The following is a 27,208-nucleotide window of genomic DNA, read 5'->3' on the forward strand; positions in this document are numbered from 1 at the left end:
CAACCTGCCCTTTGGGCAATTCCTCAGAGTCCAAAGGAACTGTTCCAGTAAGGAAGCCTTCAAGACCCATTCACAAAATCTGGAATGTCAACTGATTGCAAAAAGTTATCCAAAGAAAATCATCCGTCAGTCTAAGAAGAGGGCTTCCAATAACAACAGGGAGTCCCTCCTGGAGATACATCCTCCCAAAGAGAAGACCAACCGCATTGCCTTTGTCAACACATTCAACTGTCGATCTAACCAAGTGCAACGGATCATAAAGAAACATTGGTCCATCTTGAAAACCGGCGGGGACGACATAGCATTACCAATCTTTGCCTTCAAGAGAGGACAAAATATAAAAGATCAGCTAATTCATACACGCCCACGAAGCAAGGAACCCAGACAAGTTGGCACACTGTGGGACCTACCCCCTGTGGTCGGACACCACCCCTGTGGATCATGTACAGTCTGCCCCCAAACTTGTAAATCAACTGTGGTAGACATAGGGACAAATCGCCCTTGGACACAAAAGAGATTTACAAACTGCAATAGCAGCAACTTAATTTACCAGATTACATGTCCGTGCCCATTACGATATGTCGGGATGACGACTAGGAAGATAAGGACACGCATACAAGAGCACAAAAGTACTGTGCGTTGCCGTAAACAAGCCACCCGTCTTACGGCACATTTCCTGGAGAAAGGGCATGGCCCGGATGATTTTTGTTGGACAGTCCTGGAACAACCACACATTCCGGAGTCCTGCACTGACATCAGTCGCTTCCTGTTCAAAATAGAACAAAAATGGGTCTACCGATTGAACTGCGATAAGGAGGGTTTGAACGAGCCAATACCTTGGAGTTCCCTCTAATCCTCGTAATGACTATCAGTACCACTTTAAATGAATCTTACACCATTAAATAGACTCTTGTTCTATTTCAGTTCTCTTGTCTCAAAATATATATAAAATCTATATATTCTTCAATTAGAGGGCCTGGTGTTTTAAGTCCTTTGCTCAATAAACCAATTCTACTTAAGATCACTTGTAAATATCTTCTTTAATCGGAGGGCCCAGTAATATATTTGTGTAATATATTTGTGTAATACTACTATTTACTGCTGCACATCTAAATATGTATTTATCAAATAATATACATGAATTCTGCTGAAAACGCAGTTGGAACTACTTGTCCCAGCATTCCCGGCATCACGTGGCTTTCTAATCACGTGATCCGAAGATACAAACATCTGTTCTTTCCAATCGTCGGTGCCCCCCCAGACAGTACAGACGACTGCCCGGAGACACCGACGGAAAGGTAAGCGGCCGCCTGGTCGGCCTATTTACAGACTTGGGTATGCCTGCTTGTTTTCCAACCTCGCGTATGACAGTGAGCGGTAACTGCCTCGCTCCGTGTCCCGCTTTGATTTGACAGCGCGCTTCACATTACAAACGCGCATCCAGAAAAGTCTCCAAAACGCGTCTGAAAGATCTGAAACTAGACGCGCTCTAAAGTACTGTGCTAACCTCTGAGAGCCCCCTGCTTTTACAATTTGCCTGATGGTTACTGTTGTGCAATAGATTTTTCATACGCGCATTATTTTTCAAACGCGCATAAAACTTTTCAAACGCGCATTAAGCAAAGTCAACGACACGCGTTTGAATAATCAGAAGCTACACGGCCTGCAAATAGCTGTGTTAACCTTGGAAAGCGTACTCGCTCCCTGCATTTGACATTTGCCATTTGTTTCCGCTTAGATGGTTACTTTAGCGGAATATTCCATTCTGGTACGAGTGCTGGGTGTTTGTGATGGTGGGGCACCCACAGAAAATATCGATGGAGTAACAAAATAACCATACTTTACCTCTGCCTAAACCTTGCTTTATAATTTCCTTCACATCAATTCTAAAAGCAAAATAATATTGTTTTTAGAGCGGTGCTCCTTCAACCTGAGCTGCAGCCAGGTGGGGTGAAGCCTCTCAACCAACACTTATGGGTGAGTGTCATTTGGAACGTTATGTTCGAATAGTTGTGAATGGGTTTCCATCACACGGGGTTTGTACTGCAAAAAAACCCTGAGAATATGATTTATTCATGTTTCTTGTTGTTTTTGTGTCTTTGTCTTTTTGTTTGGATCCAATACCGTCTGATGCAACGCAATAACAGTATACGGTTGAGTACACACCTGGGACTTTCAGGTGATATTTTTTCATATTTTATTACAAGCAGTAGTGTTAACCATCAAAGGTCCTGATGAATGCATTAGAAACTTTGTTCTAGTTACATGCAGAAACATGTTGACCACTATCAAGTACGGTTATTATTTCAAACCCGCACTTACACTTGCTTTTTAACCTTAGGGATTGGGAGATACTAATAAATCCTGTTTCTCTACCCAATTCACCTAATTTTACGACTACCTTTCACTTTTCACTATTATCACCATACACTGCTTTATTCAGGAGCCTCTTTAATTTTTGGCACAACATACCTCCCACTTATCACATTTATCGGCTACGGTTACATCTGACCAGCCGTTATTGTCTCCTGGGTAAGGAGAACCCAAATGATGAGAAAGAGGGCGGTACAGTGTGGCTTCTGATGGGAATCATTTTCTCCATATGCTCTTGAGCCTTGATTCGGCCGGCACCTTTAACATGCACAATGTTCTCACGGGTGTTATTGGTGTAGTATCGCTGTTGAGATCCTTTCTGATTGACTTTTATTTCTTGACCCCCAGGTATTTTGTGTTGTGATAGTAGTGTTTGGGGCATGTACCTGGTTGGTCGTTAAACCCGCCCTGAGACCCTCCACCAATTATTTGTTGTGTATAAGCCCATCCCCACACCAAGCGGCGGTGGAGAAGAAGAAGTATAACACCACTACTGTGCGAACAGATTTCGCAGCGAAGCCTGCCCAACTTGAGCGTCTGCCCTGGAATCAGTGTCCAGACAGTAATGCTTAGCAAAGGTATGGACCGACTTCCAAGTGGCCGCCCTGCAGATTTCTGCAATGGGAACATTACGTAACAAAGCAGTCGTGGCAGCTTTGTCCCTGGTGGAATGAGCCTTAGGTTTTCCCCCTAAGGTCTTATTAGCCTTTTGAGAACACAATTGTATAATGGACACAATCCACCTCGAAATGGACTGTTTTGAGGTGGCAAGACCTGTTCTGACTGACCCATAATTCATAAACAATTGGTCTGACCTACGAATATCCTTGGTCTTATCCAGATAGAATTTCAACACCCTCCTGACATCCAGGGAATGTAGAGACCTTTCTGCTGGAGAGGAAGGATTCTGAAAAAACGTAGGTAAAGTTATGGTCTGGTTAACATGGAAATCAGAAATAACCTTAGGAAGAAATTTAGGGTGAGTACGCTTAACAACCTTAGCAGCATGAAATACAGTATAAGGTTCTTGGCAACACAACGCCTGAATTTCACTCACCCTGCGGGCTGATGTAATGGCCACGAGGAACGCCGCCTTCCAGGACAGGTGCTGCAACAAAGCCTTATGAATAGGTTCAAAAGGTTCCTTCATCAATCTGGACAGCACCACATTCAATTCCCATGAAGGCGAAGGGAGCCTGACTGGAGGAAACACTTTCTTCAAGCCTTCCAAAAAATCTTTGATCACAGGGATCTGGAAGAAGGAGGTATGTGAAGGGCATTTCCTGTAGGCAGTCAGCGCAGCGAGATGAGCCTTAATGGAATGAAAATTAAGGTCAGACTGCACCAAATGTAGAAGGTACGGAAGGAAGACATCTTCCTTACATGTCGTTGGATCATAGATCTTGGACTTGCACCAGCTGCAAAATCTCTTCCACTTGTATGCATAAGAAGTCCTAGTGGAGGGTCTCTTGGCTTCCTTCAGTAGGTCCATACACTCTGCAGGGAGATTCAAATGGCCATATTGCACTATCTCAGGAGCCATGCCGCCAAACTCAAAGACGAGAGATTGGGGTGCACCATTTGCCCCCGAACTTCGTGAGAAGGTCCTGCCGGCACGGCAGCCGAATGTGAGGAAGGAGAGACCGGTGAAGCAGGTCCGTGAACCACCACTGCCTGGGCCAATCCGGGGCAATCAGGATCATCCGCGCCCTGGACTGGGTCAGCTTGATGAGCACCGCCGGAATCAGGGGAATGGGTGGAAAAGCGTACAGAAAGCTGTTCGACCAGTTGATCCATAGCACATTCTCCAGCGTCCCCTGCTGTTAATACCTGGACGAGAAGCCTCGGCATTTCCTGTTTTCGGCGGTGGCCAACAGATGCACATCTGGAGTGCCCCACCTGGCGAAGACGTCTCCGAGTACTTCGTCGTTTATGACCCATTCGTGGTTTTCTTGGATCAGTCTGCTCAGTGCGTCCGCCTGAACATTCTGCACACCTGGTAGATGAGTAGCCGTTATCGTCAGTCCTCTGGCAAGAAGCCAGTGCCAGATCGCTTGCGCCTCCTGCAACAGGGTGTGTGATCTCGAGCCTCCCTGCTTGTTGAGGTAATACATCGTGGTCGTATTGTCCGTCTGTACAAGCAGAGAGTTGGCCTGGAAGGAAGCATGAAAAGCCTTCAGTGCCAAGTGAACAGCTCTGAGTTCCAGAAAATTGATGTGATACGTGGACTCCGTCTGGGACCACGTTCCCTGGATCTGTAACTCCCCGGAAGGCGCTCCCCAACCGTGGAGAGAAGCATCCGTCACGATAGTCTGAGTGGGAATGTCCTTGTGGAAGGGAACCCCCTTGAGGAGATTCTCCGCTGAACACCACCACTTCGGAGACTGTAGAGCATGCAGAGACAGTCGTATCTTGACGTCCCAGTTTCCTCTCCTCTGGTCCCACTGATCCTCCAGACACTCCTGCAGCGCCCTCATGTGTAGCCGTGCGTGTGGAAGATACTGGAAGCCATCGACCCCAGTAGAGAAGACACTGTCCTCACTGTCGTAGATGGAGCGGTCATAAGAGTCTGAGCCTTCCGAAGGAGTGATAAACGTCTTTCCTCCGAAGGAGACATGCTTGCAGACAGCGTATTGATGGAGGCTCCCAAGTACTGTAGGCATTGGACCGGAGTCGGGACAGACTTGGACATGATGTGAAACCCCAGCTTGTTCAAGAGAACGAACGTCTTCTGGAAGTGCGCTTGAGCTTCCGAGAAGGAGGATGCCTTGACCAACCAATCGTCCAGGTATGGGTAGACAAATGCTTTGTTCTTTCTCAGGTGTGCCGCTACCACTGCCATGCATTTGGAAAAGGTCCTGGGTGTAGACTTCAGCCCGAACGGAAACACTGTGTATTGATAGTGATTGGCGCCGACTTGGAATCGCAGGAACTTCGGTGTTTCTGTGCAATGGGCACGTGGAAGTATGCATCCTGTAGGTCTATCGCGCACAGCCAGTCTCCCCTTTGCAGTTGAGGGTAAATCTGGTGCAAAGACAGCATGCAAAATTTTTCTCTGCGAATCCACTTGTTTGCTTGTCGCAAATCCAGAATAGGCCTGAACTCGTTCTTGTCCTTTTTGCGGACCAGAAAGAACCGAGAGTACAGACATCTTCCCCTTTGAGACAGAGGGACGTCTTCTATCGCCCTTTTTCTTAACAGGGTATCGGCCTCCGCCTGGAGCTCGCGCAGCTGAAACTTCGAGCGAACCGGTGGAATTGCTGGAGGCGGGCTGGTGAACCGAAGACTGTATCCATTGCAAACAATATTCAGCACCCACTTGTCCCGAGTAATTTTTCTCCAATCTGCCAGAAAATATTGAACGCTTCCCCCCACCGGAGTGGGTAACGGAGGACGGGGAAGTAATCGCTTAGGGCCTCGACCCGGCCGAGCCTTTGGTCACGGTGGCAGACTGCTGACCACCCCTGCCCCTCTGACGGTTCTGGAAGGGTTTCCTCTGGAACTGCTGCTGCTGCTGCTGTTGTCTAGACTGTTGACCTCGCCCTCTGCCCTGTGCCCCGTACCGTCTCTGGAACGGGCGGTAGCTCTTCTTCTGGTCCTGGATTACTTCTTCCTAGATCTTTACTCGTGGCGTGCACTGGCCGACATGTGGGTTGAGAAAAGATTTGAAAGCAATCACTTTCCCTTGCTCCTAACTGTCAAGACTTCATCAGCCCACACGCCCTCCTCTCCGCTGACTACATCCTCCTCGGGGACCTCAACTTCCACCTGGAGAACAACAACGACCGCAACACCACCACTCTGCTGGACAACCTCGCCAACCTGGGACTCAAGCAGCTGGTGACCACCCCCACCCACTACGCCGGACACACACTCGACCCCGTCTTCTCATCCAACAAGGACATCACCTTCAGCCACGCCACCGGACTCCACTGGACGGACCACAGCTGCGTCCACTTCAGCTTCAGAAGGACCACGATCCACCACCACCAGCAACAGGTTACACGCAGAAACTGGAACAGGATCTCAGCCGACCAGCTCGCGACTTCCCTGAGCAAGAACCCACCCACCAGCGCAACGAACCCCAGCCAAGCGGCCAACAACCTCACGCAGTGGATCAGCGACTGCGCAGACGACCTCGCCCCCCTGAGGACCCCGCCCAGCAGACCCGGCAGCAAGAAAGCCCCATGGTTCACCGACGAACTCAAGAGCTCCAAGAAGAACTGCAGAGCCCTCGAGAGAACCTGGCGCAGAGACCCAACACCGGACAACATGACTGCCCTCAAGCTCGCCACCCGAAAACACCACCAACTCATCCGCGCCACCAAGAAAACTGCTTTCAAGGAACGGCTGGACTACAACGCACACAACAGCAAGGAACTCTTCAACATCATTAAAGAGCTCTCCAACCCCATCGCCGGAAACAACGACATCACCCCTTCTCAAGACCTCTGCAACTCCCTCGCCTCCTACTTCCACAACAAGATCGCGGACATACACAACAGCTTCAGCACTCAACTGACGCACGCCACGCCCGAACCACCGCCCCCCACCACCACCCTCCGCGCCTGGACCCCGATCAGCACCGAAGACACCGTCCGCACGATGAACTCCATCCACTCCGGATCTCCGACCGACCCCTGCCCCCACCACGTCTTCAACAAGGCCGACGCTGTCATCGCACCCCACCTGCGGGACATCATCAACACCTCCTTCGATACCGCTACCTTCCCGGAGAGCTGGAAGCACGCCGAACTCAGCGCTCTTCTCAAGAAGCCATCAGCCGACCCCACCGACCTCAAGAACTACCGCCCCATCTCGCTCCTCCCGTTCCCTGCAAAAGTCATTGAGAAGACCGTCAACAAGCAGCTGGCCGCCTTCCTCGAGACGAACGGATCCCTCGACCTCTCACAGTCTGGATTCCGGGCCAACCACAGCACCGATACCGCCCTGATCGCAGCCACCGATGACATCTGAGCACTGCTTGACAACGGAGAAACAGCAGCCCTCATCCTCCTAGACCTCTCCGCGGCCTTCGACACTGTCTGCCACCGTACACTAGTACAGCGTCTCAGCAACGTCGGAATCCAGGAGAAGGCACTGGAGTGGATCACCTCCTTCCTCGCCGGAAGGATACAGAGAGTCCGCCTCCCCCCGTTCAGATCTGAAGCCACCGAAGTCATCTGCGGCGTTCCCCAAGGCTCCTCGCTCAGCCCAACCCTCTTCAACGTCTACATGAGCCCCCTCCCAGCCATCGCACGCCAGCACAACCTCAACATCATCTCCTACGCCGATGACACCCAGCTGATCCTCTCCCTCACCAACGACACCGCCAGAGCCAACCTTCACAAAGGGATGAAAGAGGTAGCCGAATGGATGAAGAACAGCCGCCTGAAACTGAACTCGGACAAGACGGAAGTCCTCATCCTGGGATCCTCACCCTCCGCCTGGGACGACTCCTGGTGGCCCCCCGCCCTAGGCAGCGCACCCAAACCAACAGACCACGCACGCAACCTGGGATTCATCCTGGACTCCTCCCTCTCCATGACCAGACAAGTCAACGCCGTCTCCTCGTCGTGCTTCAACATCCTGCGCATGCTACGTAAGATCTTCCGGTGGATCCCCACCGAGACCAGGAAGACGGTCACCCAGGCCCTCGTCACTAGCCGCCTGGACTACGGCAACTCCCTCTACGCCGGGACCACCGCCAAACTACAGAAGAGACTCCAGCGGATCCAGAACGCCTCAGCACGACTCATCCTGGACATCCCCCGTCGCAGCCACATCTCCGGACACCTGAGAGACCTGCACTGGCTCCCGGTCAACAAGAGAATCACCTTCCGTCCCCTCACCCACGCACACAAAGCCCTACACAACCAAGGCCCAGGGTACCTCAACAGTCGCCCCAACTTCTACGCTCCCAAACGCCAGCTCCGATCGACTGGCCACGCCCTCGCCGCCGTCCCCCGCATCCGAAGAGCCACCACAGGGGGACGGTCCTTCTCCTACCTCGCCGCCAAGACATGGAACTCCCTCCCGACCCACCTCCGCCTGACCCAGGACCACCTCGCCTTCAGGAAGCAACTCAAGACCTGGCTGTTCGAGCAGTAGCGGACCCCCCTCCCCTAGCGCCTTGAGACCCTCTGGGTGAGTAGTGCGCTATATAAATGCTCTGATTGATTGATTGAAGGGCAGCCTCGCTCCAGTAAATCTGGCCAAAGATTTGGCCATAGGGGCTTTGGCTGTAGCAATAGGAGGGATGTAAACTATGATGGTATTTTTTCAAATCCTGATGACTTAAGTAAACTATACAGTCACTTAGAGCCCTTCCTGATATTATTGAATAATCATAACATCAGACCCTCGGATGTAGTTAAGCTCCATGGCGATTATTTCACTGTTCTTAGGAACACCTGCTTCACCAAAACCATAGGAAACACAAACTACACACATACCAACAATCACTCTTGGTACAATAAAGAGTGCAGAGAGGCTAAAATCTCTTGTGAAATACATAAAAAATGACCAACAATCATTAATTCGGGAAGCAAGGGACGGGTATAAAGTAACCTTAAAAAATAGCAAGAAAACCTAGGATTCCCTAATTTGAGAGGATGCCCTAGCAGCCATTCCAACTAAAAATTAAAAATTAAGCCACCTTCTGGCACATATTTAGCAAAGGAAGTAAATAGAGTACAATGAGACCCGAAATCAACATTTTGCCCAAGGTCTGGGTGGTCCACTTCCAATCCCTCAATAGCAAGGGTAAACTAATTTACACCGAACAGGACTTGCCCGTCCAAGATCCTTTGTTTGAGGACCAACCCAGCACGGGCCAAGATTTATCTTGGCCTTTGCTAGGACTCGCAAATTATACTCTGGTATTTACCCTGGGAGAAACACAAAAGGCTATCCTTGAATTGAAAGCTGGAAAGGCTACTGAACCAGACAGAATTCCCAGGCATCTGTTTAAATCTTTACCTGAAATCTGGGCACCATACGTAAACCGCATTTGTAACTCTATTGCGGCAGGTGCGTATCCCAGATTCCCGGAAGGGAGCAATAATAGTCCCCATATACAGTAAGGTGTGACATCGGTCCTGACAAACTACTGGCCAATAAGCCTGATAGATCTAGCCCAGAAGAACGTTTGTAAACAAGTTCTGAGCCACCGCAATACATAGCTGGAAGACAATAATATTTTGTCCCCATTGGAGGCAGGTTCCCGCCCAAAAATGAGTACCAAAGATCAGACTTTTAGATTCTTGATTTCTCGATGCTAAGGTGGAAAACTGTAGATCTCAATGGAGAGAGCATTTGTGGACCTCGAGGCTGCTTTTAATATTTTCGCAGCATTGTTATTCACCCGCGACACCCTTCTGGTGTCAAAAACCCCTAAAGGTTTGGAACCATTGTTAGAAAGGTAAACCATGTTCTGTACTACCAATGGGCTACCAATAAATGCTGACAAAACACAATTTATGGAAATCCAGCCACAAACAATTCTGAGGAAGTAAGTAAATAAGTTTATTTAGACAGTAGTCCATAAAACATTCTAAAACACAGATGACAATGAAGATCATAAAAGCGTCCCACCCAACTACTCAACACCCGACCCACTACAGTTCATCATTAAAACTCTGTTTAACAGACCGTAAAAACCGAGTGGTTCTAACAGCCACATCTAGATAACACATTTCTGTCAACAGCTTCACAGCTTTCATCCTTTGGACCACACCATATTTAAAAAACAGAGGTCTTAAAAACGTAATTCGGTTTACAAGATAAAAGAGACAATCCCTCAATATATGCAGTAGGGTATATTTATCTTTCAGGAGGCAGGTGCGGAGACCACAGTTATCCTGGACCCTGGACCATTATAGGCAGGATGAATACATTGGATTGCCACCCACCCTGACCCTCAATATTTCATTTCACAGCCCTGGGTCTGGTAGCTGCGAGAAATAAGGGAAACCAGTGTACTGGCTCAGTGTAGGGCCTAAGAAACTGATGATTTCTTGAACAGATAAGATAGGTCATTCAATTTGGATACCAAGGCAACCGACTCTTTCAATGCACGCTTTCCTGGGAAGGGGGACCAGGGACATTCTCTTAGGAGTAATTAATCTATTTCTTACAACCTTTTCCCACGATCTTTCGCTGCATTAAATCTCTTCCCAACACAATTTGGAGACTTTTAACACCTCATCATTCTCCACAAAAGTACTGAAATATCTTAGGACCCAGGCAGAGTCCATCAAGAGCCAAGAGCCCAGATTGCACTCTCTTCCTATGGACTGAACCATAGTACCCTGAGGGAGGGATAGAAGCCTTCTAAAGACTACCCCTTCTTATCTGTCTCATTCAAAAACCAGTGGAGGTATCTTTCCCTCATAGCCCCTTAATAATGGAATATGAGAAAGTCCCCCAAATTTGCTATTGAAACTAGATAAACAGCTGACCTGTAATAAGGCCTTCTGCTTGATGGCATCCCAATACATTCCCCAGTTCAAATTCCTCTTGATAGGTAGGCCCATATATATATATTGATATATTGAAAAACAGTTACATTAGGGGGAGTTCAGCTAGAGAGAGTCTCAGACTTTGACTATCTGGGCATAAGTCTGTCCAACAACAGTTCATGGAACAGCCAGGTGGTCAAAAGTGGATTACTTCTTAATCATAGGGCAGCGGCCACACTGAATTTTGCTAAGAAAACATCTTTCCATCCAATATCCTTAACCTGAAAATCTGGAGAGCACACGCCTTGGCTGCAGCTATCTATGGCTCTGAACTATGTGGCCATAGCAATGTTAATAAGTTGTGTATTGTCGAAAACAAGTTTTTGAGAACATCACTTAGGGCCAGATGTAGGAGACCAAATACCGGTCGGTAACGGCCGATTTCGGCCGTTACCGACCTGAATTTGGGTTTTGACATGTAGGGGGCCTTAAAGTTACAGAATCTGTAAATTTACTGATTCGGTAAATTTACAGATTCTGTAAATCCAGATGTAGGTGGCACTGAAAACAGTGCCACAGGCCATTACCGATTCGTTATTTACCATGTAATACAATTGCATGCTAAATAACGAATTCCTGTGTACATGCACATCTGTGCATGTACATCTGTGCCATGTAAAGAAAGTATAGGGGGACCCCTTCGGAACAAATTGGGACCAGGGGAAATGACAGAGAAAAGTATTGCAAAGTCCCTACGTTAGAAAATAATCAAAGGACGGGGTACCTGCTGCGTAGGCCACCCACTAGGCAAATTCCTTTACTGGACACAACCACTAGAGTTCAGTTATCAGTGGGTAAGTTCTCATAGCACCAGGTTTTTATTTCAATCATGGACATGGACATTTTAGCATATCACTGTATAAGGCATTTCATGTGACAAGAAGCAAAGTGAATCAAAAATTTGGTATGTATAAAATAGACATAAGTTTATTACACATTTATCTCGATTTGTTTAAAAAAGCAAATATATTGTACACAACAAATACAACAAATATATAAAAAATATATAAAAATATACACAAAAAATTGTTTAAAAATGTTCAAAGGAACACAGGTCGACGCGGCGTTTCGGTTTAAAAAACCTTCATCAGGACAGTTTCTAAAAAGAAACACAATATTACTACAATATTAAAACAAGTGTACAACAATAGAAAACCATAGAGCAGCTGTCACATAATCTATCACATCATTTCATTACAGCGATTTATCCTAATGTCCTCTCATGCACAATTACGAGAGATGTCAACTTGCGGAACGTTATCGAGAACAGTCGTGTTTTATGCTAATGGTTGTGCCATTGAATTTGCTTGAGGAGAATACCACAAAATGTGGTGATATTACTTGGGGTCTCGAGAATAAGAGATCTATTTCAATTATTGCTGGGCGGGTATGTCAATAAACCGGCCACTCGTCTCAAGATGTCTTACCTTCAAATTTTGTGATTCACTTTGCTTCTTGTCACATGAAATGCCTTATACAGTGATATGCTAAAATGTCCATGTCCATGATTGAAATAAAAACCTGGTGCTATGAGAACTTACCCACTGATAACTGAACTCTAGTGGTTGTGTCCAGTAAAGGAATTTGCCTAGTGGGTGGCCTACGCAGCAGGTACCCCGTCCTTTGATTATTTTCTAACGTAGGGACTTTGCAATACTTTTCTCCATCTGTGCCATGTGGCACACATACATGCCCTAAGGGCATGTATGTGTGCCACATGGCACACAAGCTAAAATCAGGGGTGCAACAGGGTGTCAAAGTGACACCCTGTTCCCCTTGCAAAATCGGTAATTTTACCGAATCGGTATTTACCGATTCGGTAATTGACATGGATTCCTATGGGCCTGTAGGCCCATAGGAATCAATGGCAATTACCGAATCGGTAAATACCGATTCGGTAATTACCGAATCATACAGATTCGGCAAAAATTACCAAATTTTTACCTACATCTGATTTACTGAATCTAGAATACCGAATCGGTAAAATTCGGATTTACCTACATCTGGGCCTTAGACTTCCCCAATACACATCCGTTTTTTTCGGAGTGGACCTATATGTTTACCCAATCAATGCCATAGTGAGATTAAAACCAATCTTATATTGGCTGACATTATGGTTGGTTCCCGAGTTGGAATGTTTTAGGAACAGATAATCCCAATGTGTGTCAACACTCTGCCATGGCTAAACTATATCAAGCAATCACTTTCTGCATTATGGGTCTCTGATCTTTGGCAGTGCCCAGAGGGCATCTCTGTTTCCTCTGTAAAGGGGATCAAAGAAGCTTTCTGGACAAATGATTGGAGGAGGGTATCTGCAACCACCAGCTGTTGCAGATGTGCTGATTTTTTACTGCAGCAAAAAATTGAGCCACGGTTTGAACGTCCATTGGACAAAATTGACCCGCCATTTAATAGATCTCTGTATATAATAACGCATTTATTTTCAGCAAAATATTGATTTTAAACAATTTGGCCATCAAAATTGTGCATTAAAGTGTGTGAAACGGACTTTTTTTATGCAGATTGTATTTAAATTTAAAAACAAAAATATTTTAACACTGTGACACTGCCCCGGTGAAATCCAGCTTTTAAGATGTATTTATTTGTTTGGTAATACAGTGTGTTTCCTATTTTATGCTGCTTTTATGGTTGTTGACTGAAATGCAGCATTAAACAGAATTAGTGAGTTTTATGAGGCAGATAAATACCCAAGAGGCCGATTACCATGGCGGAGGGACCATGACCGCCAGCCGTGCGGTGTTGGTCCCTCCTCCATCTGAGCCTCATTTCCCCCTGTCACATTAGGATGCAGGCCCGGGGGGGGGGGGGCGGAGGTCGCAAAGACCGCCCTCCACGCTTCCGCCACAGGCAATCGTCACCGTTGCCTAGCGGAGCGGTCAGCACATGTAAAATGGTGGCGGTGCCTAGCAGGCACAACCCGCCAGATTACAATGCTGGCGCTTAAGTCAGCCTTTCCACAGCAGTGGAACTGCCATTGAAAGGCTTGCGGAGGCTGGATTCGGGGGCCCATTGCGGCGCCCTCTGTGTGGGTGGAGGGTGGGTGTACACTGGGGCATTTCCATGCACAAGGTGGCAGGCACCGCGTGGTGCCTGCCACGTTGTGCATTGAAATGCACAACATGCGATTTACAACATCGCAGCAGTGCAGCAGCCAGCAGCACCGTCCGCAATGCTAAATCGCTGGATGCGATCGCCACAGTGGCAGCCGCATCGTGATTTGGAGTGCGGGACCGCCGCATTACAGGCGGGTGGTCACGTATCCGCTACGATGGCTGGCGGACTCAAGTCCACCCGCCATCGTAATCAAAAAAGAAGTGAAAGCGATTCTCATGGCCAAATTCACTTGATTAATTTACTTATTACTGTAATATAATACTAGGAAGTATTATTGAGCACCTTGTATTGGAATCCCCTATATATTTTTTTTTTATGCCTGTACCTCTTTCCATCAGGTGCCGTGTAAAGCGCTCTGATACCCGCAAGGGTCTTGTTCGCGATATATAAAACCTTCAAATAAATGAATAAGATTCATAAAAATTTCATTTAACATGCAACTAGATAAATATTTTGGAATGAGGAAGACAGCAATAAATCGTTAACATACAAAATGTCCTGAATTGTTTTGCGGATTAGTTTTTGTGGGTCCACTGATAGAATATCGATGTTCAAAACATCGATGATCAAAATATTGAGAAAAAAATATATAGACTACAAAAATATTGACTCCCATACCTACACAGGGAAGTACAAAAATATTGAATAAAAAATATGGATGTAAAAAAATAGATGTAGAAAAGTATTAATTGTTAAAAATAGCAACCACAACTGGTTTGAGGAAGGTAGCGGCTACTAGTGTAATGCGTCACCGTTATCTTGTGTGCCAAATAAACCAGTTTTTCATAGCGAACCCGAGCGTACTGGAGTCTGTCCAAATTCAACGGCAGGCATTTGATTTGGATATATATATAAATAAATCAAAATAGTATAAAAATGTGGAGTGGGTGGTGTAGCCAAATGCACAAGCAGAGATTTAAAATTTTACAGAGACAGTGGGGCTTAATGTTACATTGTGTTTAGGTTTGTATGTAAGGCACTGCTGCTTCACAGGAGATGCTTTAGATCCCAATGTAGATATCAACCGATTAACTGAGCGCATGAGGTCAAGGGAAAGGTTGTAGCCCCATGTTTCTACTCTCTTCATAAATTATCAATCACAGGTTGGTCCTGTGCATAAGGGAGCACTCACAGGGCAGGTGATTCATCCAAATCATTTTCCATCTGGGGGACCGGCAGGTGGCATTCTGAGTTTATTTCCTGCCTAACGCTTTCAAAGTCCCTAGCTTCTTTCTCAAAGGCTGCCTGCAGCTGAAAACAAAGACCCAGGTTCACTCACGTGGTTTATTCAAACAAATGTATTCCCTCCAGTGGGTTCAGGTGAGTATTTTAATCAAAGGATTCTGGCATCTGTAGTTTACCCAGTCCGATCCTGCCTTTTAATAAAGTGAGCGAAGTTGCAGCCAATTAATTACAATTGTTTAAAACCCTCAGTGGGCCACAGATTGTCACTTGCTCAGTCAATTTTGCAAAAACTGCTGGGTCGATGAAGTTAAAGAAGGTTCTTTATCCTTACGCCCCATGTTTCCTTGATGGGAGGGGGGGGGGGGGGGTGGGGGGGGAGGGGGGAAGGGAGGGTTTCTCTCCACCACTACCAAACCGCCGTTGAAAACATCGATCACAAGTTGGTCCTGTGCATAAGGGAGCACTCACACGGCAAGTGATTCATGCATTGGGGGACCGGCAAGTGGCATTCTGAGTTTATTTCCTGCCTAACGCGTTTCAAAGCCCCGAGCTTCTTTTGCAAAGGCTGCCTGCAGCTTGTGATTGATATATATCTATATATCTTAAATATAAATTTTAACAAACTTAATTAAATTTAACATACATTTTTACGGGGGGCGTGGCTAACCGAGCAGCGAAATGGCCGCTCTGTGAGCGAGCTCCGCCGGCTGCACACTGATAATCCTGAATTAATCCTACCTACGCTGTGGAGGGACCCTGAATCGCGGAGGGCCGAGTGCTGAATGACCTGGAGCACACTCGGTCGCATTTCTGTGGTATGCTGGCAGCGGGCGCATGAGTTCTGGCGCTGACGACCTGGCCGACAACCCGCCGACTGCTGTGGACCCCGAGGCGGCGGCTGCTGCTCACCGGGCCCCGGGGATTGTCGGGCCTACTCGGCTGGACTGTGATTGGCGTATAGGAGCCCCCAGCGGCACTTGATGACTCGCCGCTGCGGATTGCCGGGCTGAGGTCGTGGTGTCCGAGCCAAGCGGAGGGGTTGGGCGGTGACCCTGGGCCCGCGGAGCGGACGGACGCCGACCCGACAGAGCGGCCGCCATCTTGGTAAAGCGGTGCAGTGCGGAGCGCCGCAGCCTGACCACTCGGCTGGGTCGGTAAAGGACTGGTGCCTGCCCGGAGATCCTTAACACTGCTGAAACCTGCTGGACACGCGCAGGGACGGCGAACCCCTGGTGAGTGCACCCTGAGAGCGGATACCGGGGAGATTAAGGGGACGCAGGCACGGGCTAAACGGAGCTCGGCTGGTGCCCGTGGATGGGGGATTCACCATTTACCCTGACCTAAGTTCCACCGGTTAGAACCGCACTCCTCCAAAAACCAGGCTGATGAGGCTCGCCTGATATACACTCAAGTTTCCACCCAAATACACTTAGCTGAACCTTGCTCTGGGCTGGGCTATCCTTGGTGGCGGACTTCACGGCACGCAGGTGGGGGTGGAAATACGCAACAAACGAGGTGGTGGCCCCCTAGTCCACGATGGGCGGCAACAGAGATGCGAGACAGCCCAAGCTCACTTTTGAGCAAAAACAGAAGGCCAAACAGACCCCGGCTGATCAGGAGGCAGCGACACCCCCTTCCAACAGTCCTACGCCGGACATAGATTTTGGCGCCTTAATTATGGAGGTCCGCTCTAGCCTCAAAAGCATCGACTCCAAGCTAGATGCCATGGCCTCACAGCTGGAAGCGGTCAAAGCCAAGGTGGACACACATGAGACACGCCTGGACCGACTTGAAAACAGGCAAACGGAATGCAGTGAGTTCCAGCAACTGACTAAACAACACATAACTAATATTGAGCGCGAGCTGGAATTCATGCGAGCCAAGGCGGATGATTTGGAGGCTCGTTCCCGCAGATCCAACATTCGAATCACGGGCATTCCGGAAACGGATAACACTGGGAAGATGGAGGTATTTGTTACAGATCTCCTGCATGAGCTCTTTGACCCCGACCTTTCCCAGGTGTTCACGGTAGAGAGGGCGCATAGAACCCTGGGCAAGAAACCTCAGACGGGGGCCCCTCCTCGACCCATCTTGGCGAAATTGCTGAATTACCAAGATCGAGACCGTATCCTGCGACTGGCCCGGGAGAAAGGCAAGATCACCCACAGGGGGAACCATCTCTCATTCTATCCGGACTTCACCCCTATGGTCCAGGCGGCCAGGAAGGAGTTTATGCCGGCCAAGAAGCTGCTGATGCAAGCTGGAGTTTCGTACTCCCTATTGTACCCGGCCAAATTGAAAGTACTACACGAGCGGGAGGCGCACTTCTTCACGGACGCGAAATCTGCCCTGAAGTTCGCCAAGCACATTTGTGGGCCTGGTGCTCGCCGCAAGTCGCCTAGGCTGGAGGAGGGCGCTGACCAGATGAGCGACAATGATTGAGTACTCCGACACTGGGTGGCCGGGTGCCCCCTTCTCTGGATCCAGTGTGGGCGGCCCTGGCCTCATCACGTCCGTTGGACACTGGAATAGTTCGTTGCCAGCGACCTGACCTATTTGCCCTATCTGGGAAACGACCTGGAACCGAGTGTGATCCCGGATCTACGTTGCAACTGTTTCCTACACTGGTTCATTAGGGGCACCTTCGCGAGACAGGCTATCTCCCGAGAGCTGCGGAACTCCTTGGATGTGCAGCCACCCCGAGAAATCGGGGGAGTAAGCCGGGAGCACCTCGCCCCCATGGGGTATTTCCCGTTGTTCTTGTCTCTACTTAACAGGAGTGCTGGTCTAAGCACGACGAGGGTTTTATCGCAACCTGATTGGGGGGTTGGCGTGGGTGGGGGGTGGAGAGGGTGGTTGGGTGTTTGGTTTTTTGTTTTGAACTGGTGCAAAATAGATTACAACTTTACTTGTGTGATGCGCAAGGGGCTGCTGGATGTACGGTGCGAGAGCTTTCAGAAAATGTTGGGGTTACAGGTGGTGGGCATTCAGATACTTCGACCTAATTGCTGGAATGGGGGGGGTTAAGCTATGGACCTGGAACATTCGAGGGCTTGGAGACTACAAAAAAGCTAAATTGATGCATGGGGTACTGATCAGACATAATGTGGACATATGCTTCCTGCAAGAAACTCATATACACGCGACTCCGTCGCCCAGGCTGAAGCACTCCAGATGGTCGCAGGTGTACTCCGCCATTTATTCTAATTACGCTAGGGGAGTAGCTGTCCTTATGCGCAGAGGGCTGGATTGGAGGGAACATAAATGTGTGCTTGATAAGGAGGGACGATTTGTCATTTTGCATGGTTCACTACAGGGTAAACCACTGATTCTGGCTGCTATATATGGTCCGAATGTTGATGACCCGGAGTTTTTTCGCGACATCTGGGCACAAATTACACTGTTAGACTGTAGCTCGATTGTGATCGGAGGGGATTTTAATGTTGTGTTAAACGATGAGCTAGACAGAAAAGGTGTGGCCAGGCCCACACACGTCAAAGCAAGACAGGCGATACTCGATGTGATGGATGAGGGATTGCTGTCCGATGTGTGGAGAGTTAGACACCCGAGAGATAAACTGGGTACTTGTATCACATGCCATCATGCTGCGTGGTCTAGATTGGACTTTTGGTTGGTGACGCCTGAGGTGGCGACATGGGTGGAAAGGGCCGACATCCAAGCTAGGTCGCTGTCAGATCATGCCCCCTGTTCACTAGAGCTGAGCGTTCCTGGCAACACGACACTGGCGTTTTCTTGGCGCTTGCCCCCGCATGCCCTCACAGACCAGGTGTTCACCGAGGAAATACGGACTGACATTGAAAACTACTTTAAGGAGAATGAAGGTTCAGCCTCCACGGAGGCTATTGTGTGGGACGCCTTTAAGGCGGTAATACGGGGACAGTGTATAGCCAGGCAAGCCGGGGTACTACACGACATCCGCCGTTCTCTGGCGCGATTAGAGCAGGAGCTAAGGGAGCTGGACCAGGCCTTCTGCCGAGACCCAACACTAGAGCGGGCCAGTAACCTTAAGGCCAAACTGCTCATATTCAATGAGGAGGCGCAGCGAGAAGTCAAATTTCTGGGTAAACAAGCTGAAGCCCGCAGGTATGGGGAAGGAGACAGGCCGAGCAGAACCTTGGCAAGGTTGATCGCCCCACGATCACAAACACATCACATACACACTATCCACGACAGCGAGGGCACCCTGGTGGTGGGCCAAGAGGCAGTCTTAAAAGCCTTCACTGATTTTTACTCATCCCTCTACAATGCTAAACAGACGGAAGTCCCTGATTCCCTAGATGGTTTCCTTGATTCTATTGCCCTGGTTTGGTTCAATGATAATCACAGGAAATACATGGACCTCCCAGTTACTGTTCGAGAGATAGCGCAGGTTATTAAGAGCATGCCATCGAACAAGGCGCCTGGCCCGGATGGGCTGACAACTTCCTTTTATAAGACTTATGTGGAGGAGTTGGCCCCGAAGCTGCACTCGCTGTTTGCTGAGGCCCTCGAACTGAATTCATTACCTGACTCGATGCGCGAAGCTCTAATCATTACCCTCCTGAAACCCGACAAAGACAGCATGTCGCTTGACTCCTACCGTCCCCTCTCCCTCATTAACGACGATGCGGAGATCTTTGCTAAGGTCATCGCTGACAAGCTACAACCGCTATTACCCATTATAGCTCTCCCTGACCAGTCCGGGTTTGTCCCGGGCCGTGCGACTTCCCACAACCTCAGAACTCTTTTTTCCATCTTACACTATCTACACCCGACTGTTCAAGCTGCGGTGGTGTTCCTTGACGCCACCAAAGCATTTGACTCCTTGGAGTGGCCCTACTTGTTCAAAATCTTAGGAAGGATGGGGTTTAGTATTAACTTCATCACGCTCATAAAACTGCTGTATGATGCACCCAGAGCGCGGGTGAGTGTGAATGGCCTGGTGTCCGAGCCCTTTAACATCTCCAGTGGGACCAGACAGGGGTGCCCTCTGTCTCCTCTCCTTTTTGCTATTGCCATGGAGCCGCTCGCGGCTAGAGTACGTCAGCATCACACGGCGAGAGGGATAGGATTCAGCTCCCGGAGTCTGCTGATCTCATTATATGCGGACGATGTTACTCTGTACGTTAAAGATCCCGCTGACAACATGAACCCACTGCTCCGAGAATTCGTGCGTTTCGAGGGTCTGGCTGGGATATCAATCAACTGGTCAAAATCTGTAGCATTCCCCCTGACTGACGCAACTACACAACCTCCCTCGGACTATCCCCTGAGATGGGAAACTGAGGCGGTGAAGTACCTGGGTGAGTCGGGACATGCAGGAAATATGGTCCCTGAACTTCGGGAGAGCAGTGGACTGGCTTGAAAGCAAAGTAGAGATCTGGAACAAGCTTCCCCTCTCCTTGGTTGCACGGATAGCCTTGGCAAAAATGGTAGCACTCCCCAAATTTCTATATTTATTTGTCAATGTTCCGATACCCATGACTGCACATTTCCATGCACGCGTGAGGTCACTACTTTTGAACCTGGTGTGGGCTGGGGGCCAAGCTAGATCTTCCTGGGCCCTGCTGACCCTCCCGCTACGGCAAGGTGGCCTTGGAGCACCAGATCTAAAACTATACTCATTATGCGCACAGGCGCAGTTCCTGCATTTCTGGGTCTTCCCCACCCCATACCAGCCACACGTGGCGGTGGAATTGGCCGCTGTCGCCCCATCGCCTCTGCAGGTGGCGCTATATGGCAGGGTTACACGCCCATCGAAAGACATTGACACGGTGGAAATGATCCGCTGGTCTTGGCACGAACTGCGGAACCGGGCGAGAATCCCCTTGCTCTACGCGCCATCAATCCCATTACGTGGTAACCCGATGCTGGCGTGCCTATGCACCAGGGGTGACACCATCCAGCTCCGAGGGAAACGCGTAACGGCATTTGCTGATCTCTACCCCGATGGGAAATTCGCTGAGTTGCCAGTGCGAGAGGACGGTCTGCCTGACTCCTTCGCGGATGCACTGCTACACCACTCCCTCCGGGAGTCCTGTAAAAAGCTGTGGCCCCAATTTCCTGAGGAGCCGCCACGACTAGATGCACTCCATAATCTGCTGTCCAGACCGTCCCCCGCGAAACTGGTCTCTAGACTCTATAACTGTATGCAAGAGCAAGCCCCGATCACTACACCAGCGGCCAAACAAGCTTGGTCTGCTGACCTGGCTGACCCCCTAACTGACGATACATGGGACTACTGCTGTGCACAACTGTCGGCATTGTCTCCGAATTATAGGTTGAGGCTGGTCCACTTTAAGTTCCTGCACAGGTACTACCGCACACCGACACTGTTACATCGCATGGGCATTAGAGCGGATGCTTCATGCTGGAAATGTGGTGGGGCGGACGCGTCCTTCCTGCATGTGGCATGGGACTGCCCTAAATTGAATGAGTATTGGTCAGCAGTCTTCACTGCAATTAACCACATGCTACACAGAACTGACGAGCCCACTCCGCTCATGGGCCTGTTAGGTTATGTGAGGGACACTAAGCCTTGTGACCGGAAACTGCATGCGCTGTTACTCCTTTATGCGAAACGTCAGGTGGCAATAAACTGGGGCCGCAGGACTTTACCTGCGTTCGCGGCGTGGATAAAAGATGTGACTTATGGTCAAACGCAACTAACGCATTACTGGGAGTCGATGCCCACCGCTACCAGGCCTAGAGACATTTGGGAACCATTCCTCCAGTGGGCCAGAGAGAGAACGGGCTCTGCTGACTCCGAAGGTTCCCCTGACGTAGGCGTATCTGACGACATGGGCTGAGGTCCCTAGACTGCGTACACTCTTTCTCCAGTAGGTTGCTTGCTACTTGGCCGGCTGCGCCTCCGATCTGCGTAACGCCCTACCCCTACCCTGGATGTACTCCTCCTAGCGCCTGCCCGACCTAACATTATGCCCCATTCAATGATCACGCGTCCCACTAGCTGCTCTGTCCCCCCCCCCCCGCCTCACGGGAGATACCTGGAATGCTCCTGACACTGCCCCTGCCACATGTTTACATCATTCAACAACTGCCTGCGCCTCGTACTCACGACCCAGCGATTGCCAGTTACGATATGTAGTTACTGATTCCGCTAAGCACCACGAACGTTCTTTGTTGCCCTCAAGTTGTTGTGGGGGTTGGGTGAAAAGGTGCCCGCAGATTTGTCTATGCTGAACTGATGTGTCAATAAACCAGGACCACCGTGCTCGTCACTTAGATGAGGCGATGTCCAGTGTTTGTGAGATCTTGACTATTTGCGGCACCACCTACGAAAAATGTGAGACTATGTGATTTGCTTCTGTTGCACTGTATGTTTAACTACCTTTACAAATGTTTACAGGCATCACTAATTACGTCATCACCAGATATGTTGGATACTCCCTTGCAGGGGACCTGTTCTTGATTGACATTTATACGCATCGCGGCCTGCCTCCGGGTTGTTGGCATGACGCAGTGTAACAATTATTTAAGAACAATAAATGTCTTACACCAAAAAAAAAAAAAAAAAAAAAAACCATACTTTTTTACAAAATATTACAAATAAACTTAATTAAAAAATACACAAACATAATGTATACATATATATATATATATATATACACACACACTTTAAAATAATTAATAAACTATGATCTTAAAATTATTTTGAAACTTTAAAATTATATAAAAATAAAATAAATGTAAATAATTTTATATATTAAAAAACATTCTAGAATAAATTAAAACAAACTACGAAAAATAGTTAAACTTAAATTGCCCAATACAATCAGTGCAACAGTAGGAAAAGTGTTGTATAATGGAGGGGTAAAAATTACTATTCCCACTAAAGACAGTGTAACAGTACGGAAAGTGTTGGATAGCAGAGGTAAAAATTACTATTCCCACTCCAGTGAGTGCAACGGTAGGGAAAGTGCTGGATAGTGGAGGGGTAAGAATTACTATTGTAACTCCAGTGAGTGCAACAGTAGGTAAAGTGTTGGATACTGGAGGAAAACAATTACTATTCACACTCAAACACTTAAAAAATATATATATATTAACCCGTTTACTGTGGCTGTTATTTCGGCGCAGTGCGGGCGTTCAACAGAGTGGGCGGGGCAGCGTCGGCCGTTGAACACACCACACACTGCGCACACTACGATGCAGGGATCCGAGACAAGGCCCTGGACTGGACAGCCTCCTTCCTCACCGACAGAATCCAGAGAGTCCGCCTCCCCCCGTTCCATTCCGGAACCATCACTACCATCTGCGGCGTCGCCCAGGGATCCTCCTCAGCCAGACTCTGTTCAACGTCTACATGGCCCCCCTTGCTTGCATCGCTAGACTACACAACCTCAACATAATCTCCTACGCTGACGACACCCAACTGATCCTCTCCCTCACCTAAGACCCCCTCACCGCCAAATCCAACCTACACCAGGGCATGAAGGCCGTCGCCGAGTGGATGGAGGCAAACCGACGCAAACTGAACACGGACAAGACGGAGGTCCTCATCCTCGGGCCCAATCCCTCAGCGTGGGACGACTCCTGGTGGCCAGCATCACTGGGAACCCCCCCGGCTCCAACCAACCATGCACGCAACCTAGGGGTCATCTTGACTCCAAGCTCAGCATGACCAACCAAGTCAACGCAGTCTCCTCCTCCTGCTTCTACACCCTCCGCATGCTCCGCAAGATCTACAGATGAATCCCGACGGACACTCGGAAATCCGTCACCCACGCCCTCGTCAGCAGCCGACTCGACTACGGAAACGCCCTCTACGCCGGAGCCCCGTCCAAACTCATCAACAGACTCCAAAGAATCCAGAACGCCTCCGCACGCCTGATCCTCAAAGTCCCACACCGGGACCACATCACCCCGCACCTGAGAGAATTGCACTGGCTCCCAGTCGACAAAAGAATCACATTCAAACTCATGATCCACGCACACAAGGCACTCCACAACACCGGCCCAGCCTACCTCAACGACACTCTCCTTCTACGTACCCAACAGGAAACGCCGCTCCGCCGACCTGTCCCTGGCCGCCGTCCCGCGCATCCACAGAACCACCCCCGGGGGCAGATCCTTCTCCCACCGTGCAAGTCCTGGAACGCCCTTCTCCCCCCCCCCCACCCCCACGACAGACCGCAGACCTCCCGGCATTCAGAAGACTGCTCAAGACCTGGCTCTTTGACCATTAGCTGCAGCCCCCCCCCCACCCTCAGCTCCTTGAGATCCTAGCGGGTAAGCAGTGCGCTCTACAAATTCCCTGATTGGTTGATTGATTGAACGTTAGCAGCACCAGTCAGGTAGTGCCCTGAAAGTTCAACGGCTGACGGCAGCATCAATGGGGTTAAAAAGTAAAAAAATAATAAACAATAACAATATTTTAAAAATAAAAATAGTAAACAGAAAAAGAGCACATTCATTATATATAATAAAACCTACAAATACAACATAGAAGACAATAATTAAATACATTTACAAATAAATTATTCTTTTAAACTAGAAAATATTTACAAACAAAAAAATGCATTAAAACATACATATATTTATTTTATATCCTACCCAATAACACCACACTAATAACAGGCAGACCGAAATGTGTTGTTTTTTTCACATTAGAAACCATCTGTGGCTGTTACAGTGTATATGCCTAAGGATTGCTGACTAATAACAAACCACTTCAACATTTTCTAAATTACATTTATTTACATAATTAACATAATCAATTAAAAATCTTAATAAAAAAACTAAAAACATTAATTTACTGCACACACTTTAACACTCTAATTTCCACAACACACCTAAATAAAACTATAAAATAAGCACAATTAAAATGAATTTTAATTAAAAACTAATACTATTAACAACTAATAAATAAATAATTTAAATCTAATATCCACTCTTCACCCAAAATAAATATCAAATAATTAACTCTATATTAATTAAACACAAATTAATCCACTTGTTCGATTGCTGAATTGTTTTCTATTTGCAGTGTATGGTTTTTCAGCTAAAATTATTATCTTGGTTTTAGAGAGATTCCCTGTGATGCTGTTGCTCTTATTGAGGGAATTAAGTTGAAGACCCAGTTGTGTTTTAGAAAGCATTAGAAGGTTGTCTCTGAAGGATAAATGATGGATTTTTTGTTGAGCCAGCTTTGGTAGAAAACCCTGCCTAGAGCCAAGATAGTTTGGCAGATCGGACATATATCTCCGATCTACCAAACTTTCTTGGCTTTAGGCATGGTTTTTATCTCAGCAAGGAAGCTAGCATACATCCATGATTGAAACCATTTTCTGTTGAAATTCTTCAAGTTAAACAGATACCTCTATAGATTTAGTTGTACTGAAGTTTCTTTGTGTAATTGCACAGTGCCAGCCAGCCAGTGCTGTTTCTATTGATTTTATCACATGATGTGGAGTAATCTATGAAATAGACAAAGATTCTTTCCTTACTTTCTATAGTTTTCTTGATGAATAGTTACAGCGCCTTTAAGTTGTTGAGTGTCGAGCAAGCTGGTGTATAACCCTTTTGACTGTTTTTGAAAGAACTTTGCAAATATTTTGTCAACTGCATCCAGGAGGGCTATTAGTCAATAGTCTTTGTTTCACTCAAGGGAACATTTTTGTGAAGAAGTTGAAATATAGATCCTTTCCAGGACTTGGCAATTTGACCAGTATCCAAAATGTTAGTAAGCAGTTGTGCCTGTAAATTGCTGGAATAATAAAGAATTTAGTTTGAACTAGTGTTTCTCCTGATAATTTGAATTGTCTGTCTATCCCGCTATGTTTAAGAAGCAGATCAAAGAATTCCCTTCAGATAAAACCAAAACAAATTTTCATCAGGAATGTTATTGTTTCTTGTAATGTGGTAATTTAACTAGATTTTATCACCATCGCTTTGACTAGGTACTTTATTTTTCTGTGCAGGGTTAATGACCCGCCGCTGTTCCGCCATTTCTTTCTAACTGTAACCTAAAAGTTTTCATTATGTAGCATATCCGGACCCTTGAAGTGAATTTGTTTTTGAAGATTAATTTAATCTGAATCCTGAGTCGATTTGTTTTGATGTGTTATAAAATTACTGGGTACTGTTATGGCGGTCCTAACTCGATAACTATTCCCCATTCAACGAAGTCGTCCTAGTAAGCTCTATCTCTATTTGGTTTGCAGGAATTAATTCTAGTTCAATCAGATATTTTGATCTTAAGTACTTAAATTCTGGGAACTGTTTACGTAGGCTTAAAATATTATGTTGATTCAAGAAAGCATGGACTCCTTCAGATTGATAGTCTGAAAAGAAGTCTTTGTATAGCTTTCGTATATGTTGCTGATAAAATTAGCACTACTGATTTGTATAGACGATAGAGATGATTCTTGATGTAGATCTTTTTTATGATCCCTGATATATTTGAGTGGATAGTTTTAATCTTCCTGGCTCAGTTAGGTAATTCAGAAATAACTTGGTACCTGAAGAAGGTTGAATTGCTGGTTGGCTCCAAGCCAGCTGGTTATCTTCAACTACTGGGTATATGCCAATAGTGTGGCTGCCTTCTGGTGCCATCAATTGATGGTATTTTTTAGTTTGTAAGATGAATGTAGCAATATGGTTGAAGCCTTCAGCAAAGGCTTGAGGAAGATCATGTTTAAGGTTCTCCATGAAAGGCTGTAAATATGGATGTTGATATATTTTGTCATCTGAACTTGCCTTTGGTGTGAATGTTGTCTTCTTTGGTGCCAGTCTGCCCCTGCTGTATGATGTATAATTTCAATTCCTATGGAGGGCCTGCATTGCAAAGTAATGTATGAAGGACTACTGTACACCTGAAAATTATACTAAATCATTAATTTGCATTCGCTACCTCATACAAGCAATCCAGTTTTGTTTTATTCACTGCAGCACATAATACAGGTACTGATGAGCTACGGAACAAGGAATAACCTGGCCGACTCGTGCCTGCCCCAGAACCGTCAGGACAT

At 47.5% G+C, this 27,208-nt stretch overlaps 1 protein-coding gene across 1 annotated transcript in view; it reads right to left on the minus strand.

Annotated features, from left to right (window-relative positions):
* The window catches only part of CIBAR1 (CBY1 interacting BAR domain containing 1), a 422,832-nt gene that overhangs the window by 361,793 nt on the left and 33,831 nt on the right, over positions 1-27,208 (minus strand). The window contains exon 5 of the mRNA XM_078687046.1: positions 24,406-24,411. Coding sequence (XP_078543172.1) covers positions 24,406-24,411 — 6 coding nt within the window. The remainder of the gene's footprint in view (positions 1-24,405; positions 24,412-27,208) is intronic.

The sequence above is a fragment of the Lissotriton helveticus genome, chromosome 4_1 (genome assembly GCF_964261635.1).
Source record: "Lissotriton helveticus chromosome 4_1, aLisHel1.1, whole genome shotgun sequence".
In the NCBI taxonomy this organism is placed as follows: Eukaryota; Metazoa; Chordata; class Amphibia; order Caudata; family Salamandridae; genus Lissotriton; species Lissotriton helveticus.